Source organism: Galeopterus variegatus, unplaced genomic scaffold (genome assembly GCF_000696425.1).
Source record: "Galeopterus variegatus unplaced genomic scaffold, G_variegatus-3.0.2 Scaffold3517, whole genome shotgun sequence".
Classification (NCBI taxonomy): domain Eukaryota; kingdom Metazoa; phylum Chordata; class Mammalia; order Dermoptera; family Cynocephalidae; genus Galeopterus; species Galeopterus variegatus.
The window spans coordinates 108,186-113,798 of record NW_007729628.1 but is presented as its reverse complement, the minus strand read 5'-3'; the positions used below and the strand labels follow the sequence as shown (position 1 = coordinate 113,798).

General features: G+C 44.9%; 1 protein-coding gene across 1 annotated transcript in view; it reads left to right on the top strand.

Annotated features, from left to right (window-relative positions):
* The window catches only part of ABCA4 (ATP-binding cassette, sub-family A (ABC1), member 4), a gene marked incomplete at its 5' end in the record, with an annotated part of 119,813 nt that extends 115,288 nt beyond the window's left edge, over positions 1-4,525 (top strand). Inside the window, 2 exons of the mRNA XM_008585325.1 lie at positions 1,022-1,108; positions 4,085-4,525. Of these exons, the coding sequence (XP_008583547.1) occupies positions 1,022-1,108; positions 4,085-4,090 (93 nt within the window). The remainder of the gene's footprint in view (positions 1-1,021; positions 1,109-4,084) is intronic.
* Between the last annotated feature and the right edge of the window lie 1,088 nt (positions 4,526-5,613).

Below are 5,613 nucleotides of genomic sequence, written 5' to 3'. Positions count from 1 at the left end.
CCCTCGCTCAGCCAGTGAGCGGCCGGTCCGTACCCTCGGTGGGAGCGCCGCCGCGCTTCCCAAGCGGCGCACTGTAGCAGTGCGCCACCGGGCCGGCCCTTCAACCAATTTTAAGCGTACAGTTCAGTGGCATTTAGTACATTCACATTTCTGTGCAACCATCCCCACCATCCATCTCCAGAACTCTTTTCATCTTGCACAGCTGAAACTGTGTGGCCATTAAACACTAACTCCCCATTCTCTCCTCCCCCCAGCCCTGGCAACCACTGTTCTACTTTCTGTCTCTATGAATCCAACTACACTGGGTACCTCATATAAGTGGAATCGTTGGCTTATTTCACTTAGTGTAATGTCTTCAGGGTTCATGCCTGTTGTAGCATGTGTGGGAATTTCCTTGCTTTTTAAGGATGAATAATATTCCCTTATACGTACATGCCACATTTTGCTTATCCATCCATTCATTTATCAATCGACATTTGGGTTGTATCTAGGTTTTTTTTATTTTGTTTTTCTGTTTTTTAATAAACATCCTTAAAGACAGTTCACTAAAGCAATGGAAACAGGTGTCTCCATGGACTCTTAAGGGGCTGGTCCACCCATATCTCCTTGTCAACTTTAAGCAGGTAAAGGCTTGAGCAGGAGTCGTAGCCACATTGGACACCAAATGAAGAACAGAAGAGAGATTGATTACCTTTTTTGTGTTTCTTCTTGCAAGAATGAGATGGACACTGCTAGCCAAGAATCCGCCTTGCCTTGGTTACCCCAGCATCTAGTGCCCTTAGTCCTTTGAGTCCACCAACAGGGACCTCCCTTGACTTAGCTTGGGAGTCTAAGAAGCAAGCCCTGTTGGGGCACTGGTGGCCAGGCTTCTGAGGATGGGCCAGGCCCCCTGGGTAGAACACAGCCACACCAGCAGGGCTGTATGTTAAATGTGAAAAATAGAGAGCAAAGTGGGTAGGTGGGTGCCGGGTGCCGTTTTTCTGGAAACATCTATCGACTCTTGTTCTTCTCTTGCCTCCAGGTATTTGTGAATTTTGCTAAACAGCAGACTGAAACTCATGACCTCCCTCTGCACCCTCGAGCTGCCGGAGCCAGCCGTCAAGCCAAGGTACCCCCGCTCTTTCACAGCCCACTGCTTGAGGCAGATCCTCAGCTCAGGGGCCCAGCTGGTCCACTGGTCCTGAAGTGCCCCAAGACTCAGATATGTCTCCTGCAGAGAGCCCCACCTACATCACGTCCTCACATCTCCACCACATTCTCGCTGCATCCCTGCCACTCCCCACCAGTTCTGCACTGCAGGACTTTTCAATCAGTAGCTGTGTGGCTCCTGTTGTAACCAAGAAATCATTTGGATGGTACAAGAGAGCATTTTTGAAAAGAACTTTCTTGGTATCCCTGCCACTCCCCACCAGTTCTGCACTGCAGGACTTTTCAATCAGTAGCTGTGTGGCTCTTGTTGTAACCAAGAAATCATTTGGATGGTACAAGAGAGCATTTTTGAAAAGAAATTTCTTGGCTTTCCTTACAACAAGGGAAAAAAAAAACCCAACACCTGGGAGTTTGGAAATAGAAAGCAGGGAAGGTAGGAGAGAATATTAGGTTTTGACTGTTGGGTACCTGACATCTATGTCTGGTCATAACATTTGAGTTTCAAAGGAAGGGAATTAACTGGCGTGCCATGTCCCTGGTGGACACATTTGGTTAGATCAAGGATTATTGTCTGTTGTAGGAAGGGGGCTCTTCGTTCCTTATAAAAATATCAAGATGATGGAGGAAGAGCAGTAGAAGGTGTGTGTTCTGGCCTGTGATAGCTCTTGGGACTGATGCTTCCAGGCTCCTGCGCTGGCACAGTGCCCATGTGATCCCAGCTCCGCAGAAAGAGAGGGCTAGAGAAAGCACTGGAGGAGGCAGCTGCATCCAGGTGCCTTGGTTTAAGCCTGGGATTTTTAAAGAAATGAACTAATTCAGACACTCTCTCCTGACTTACCTGGAGAGTAAATCAAATCAAATCAAAGCATTTTTCCCATGAGCAAAAATATGTTAAAACCTTATTTCCCATAAAGTTCTCATTCCTCCTGATCAATTTCTTGATTGCAAGAAAAACCAAATATAGCTAATGATTGAAATACTTTCTAAGGCAGTTCCTGTGACAATTTTTCCTCTTCCTCTTGAACAGTACAGACCTAATGGCTACTTAGCAAGGTTAACTTTGTCCCCCCCTACCCCCCAACCCCCAGAGGGACCAGAAATGCCTCAGCAAAGGCACCTGTCCAGGGAAAGTTAGTTTTGCTGAGATTTTCTAGACACTGTTTATTACTTATAGATCTTGTAGCTGCTGTTGACACTAGTTGAAAATTATTCTTTGAAAACCATGTGCAGTTATGAATGCCTTTTTAACTCAGAATACATCACTGGGCAGCAACATTGTTTCCTAGAAGTACCAATGGTCTTCCCACCCCCACTGGGCACATTCCCTCTTGAAGGGCTAATACCAGATCACCCCAGGCCAGGCCAGGGGCGCTGATGTTCTATGAGCTGCAGCAGCTAATTCCAAACTTTTCCCCTTATTGCAGGTGATCATTTTCCTATTGTGTTTCTACTGTGACACATTTTTGCTTACAAATGTTAGAAAGTCTACTGCAACACATTTATTAAATTGGTATATCTTTATAGTAATTTTTTAATTAAAAACCTAACTCTGTCTTTATGACGTACTATCTTTACATAGGTTTGCAAAAATCCTTCTGTATAGTGTTACATATAAATAAGTCTGTAGTGAAATCAATAGTAATTATATTCTTGTTTATATTAAACCACTTTGAAAATGATTTTTCTTAAAGTATCCTACAAACAAGAAAAAGGTAATTTCTCTCAAAGAGCTCTAGAGAACATTCACAACTTGCTCCTTAGCAAATGTGAGAGCTAAGCTTCAGGAAGTTCAGCAGACTGATGGTTTCACAGCTCCAGGTTGTGAGCAGGAACCACACAGACGTTCTGTTATCTAGGGATCAGTGTATCTGCTTATCAAGAGCATTTTTAAATTCTTTGAAGGACTCAGTGCTGGAAAATGTCTTTTGGGATTAGGTCATATGTAATCTCACAACCGAATTTATGAAAACAGGTGAGGATCAAGGTTTTGATAGATAAATGGTTTGTATATGACCAGTCAATTTAGAAACATCCCAAATGAGTTAATAACTGCATGACCATCACATGTACTTTCCAAAATCAGGATCAACTCAGATCAATTTCTGATCCTTACTCTTACGCATTGTTACAGTTTCCCCATATAACTTTTATCCTTATCAATTAGTTTCAGAAGTACCCACAGCCTTGATTGGGATCCTTGCACCACCTCAAAGCATGTTCTCATCCCTAAATACTGCATTAGTCATCTTAAGGGGATGTGTGATCTTAAACCAGATAATTGGATAAACTACAGCAAAACCAAATTTTGTCTAGACTGGGCAAGCCCTTATTCAACCCTCTCCTTGCCCACACTCCCCACCCCACAGCTGGGTATTAGTTTAGGAATTCAATCTGTACTTTATTACTGGAGACAGTGTCTCTCCAGTTAGAAAGGTCACCTTGGTGCCCACTTCTCAAGGAGCCCGACTTAGTGCCTGAGCTTTGATCTGGGGCCTGCTATCCTGAACTCCAGCCCAACTCTCTCCCCAGCATCCCATCCCCCCCGTCATACTGCTATGCTTCCTAGGAGCCATCTGTGTAGGAAGTGGTCAAAGGGAATTCTGCACCTCAGAGCTGACCTAAATTATGACTTCTCGGCTTTTAAGATAGTAAGGGCATGGTAACTTTCTGGGGCTAAAAAACAATCCAAGATGTAAGCATGCGTGCACACAGGGGTGTGAGTCTTTGTAACAAATGTCTAGATCTTAGACTCAGGGGGATCTGAGAGATTGTTCTGATCGTTTCACAGAGAAGGAAGCGAATGTGGCCCACCACCTGTGATCTGATAGAATCACAGTGCCCTCAGCTGAGCTTCCTTCAGAGACTGATTGACAACTCTTTATCTTTTAAAATCTAAAACCGAGATGACAAGAGTCCATCTGATCTCCTTCCACAGGCGTGATCTCCTTCCACACTGCTCGTTCCTCAAAGCCAGAAAGGAGCTCTGGGCAGCGGAAGTGCAGGAGCCTTTGCCCTTGGGGACATCTGAACGAACCAGCCAGCATACATGATCCCCCTGCAGCAGAAAACAAACACATGAGGAGCATGCAGTGAACTCAAAAGGAGGCTCTTTCAGAAGGAAATGAAAACTGACTTGCTCCCCTGGAACACCTGATGGTGAAACCGACCAGCCAAACCAGTACAAAACCCTCCTCACCCAGACCACAGAAACAGAAATCCCAGTCCATCCCACTAGTAGGTTTGGCTTTGGTATCACTCTCGTTTCAAGTGGATCTGCTTTCTCTCTCTGTCTCTTTCTGTCTCTGTTTATGCACCTGTGTGCATGTGTGTGTTGTTTTCAAGGAGAAATAAAATGCAAACAGACTCATCACAAACTATCCTAATTCACTGATCTCCTGCATGTGCACAATCTAGTATAGTTTTAGACATTCCCTGTGGGTGTGTGCAGCTCCCCGTCATTGTCATAAGCTCCTGTGGGAGTTACTGCCACAGGAGTGCTAGTCATGGCAAGAATCTGCAACACTGGGTAGAAGTGAATGGACTAGTCTTAATGTTCCATATCAAGTCTTTGTAGGGTTTGAAGAGAACACCCAGCTGGCAATGCATGTAAACATTATCCACTGTCAGTTGGGTATTATTTGAATCTACGTTTCATGTTTGTTTGCCCAGATTATTTGAGTGCCTACCTCATACATTTAATTAGGACAGAAGACAAAGAGGCATGGGCAGGTGAGAGCTGGTCCTTGGTTGGATATGAGACATTTCTTTGTAACCATTTAAAGAAGCCAAAGCCTCATTCATACTATGTTGTGCCTTTTCCACAGAGCTGAAGTGTGTGTCTTCTGGGGTGGTGTTAGAAGGGAATGGCTCTCAGGACATCTAGTTGTTCACATAAAAGCTCACCCAGAATCAGGAAATAGTAGTTTTAAACCAAACCTTTCAAAAGACTTGTGGATGAGGAGAGCAAATGGATGTTCTTGCCAGGTCAGTCCCCTTCCATGACCTGCAGAAGGCTTTGCTGTGTGACGCTTTCTAGAGCAATGCTGCTCAACCCATGTTATACTGTGGATAGTCTCCAGAGTTGGGGGTTGGGGGAGAGACAGGGAAGAGAAAGATGCTGAGGCCCAGCAGCTGTCACCAAGAAGATGACATGGAAGAAAGTGAGCACAAGGTGGAAAAATTTGTACCTCAGCTTCTCCAGAGGCAGACGGAGGGCAGAGGGCTACACAACTCCAGAGTTGGGGGTTGGGGGAGAGACAGGGAAGAGAAAGATGCTGAGGCCCAGCAGCTGTTACCAAGAAGATGACATGGAAGAAAGTGAGCACAAGGTGGAAAAATTTGTACCTCAGCTTCTCCAGAGGCAGACGGAGGGCAGAGGGCTACACAACTTTAAATCCTGCACAGCCACTGGCTTTCTGCTTTGCAGCTAGTCAATGCTAGGCCAATAACTGCCGATAGAGAGTA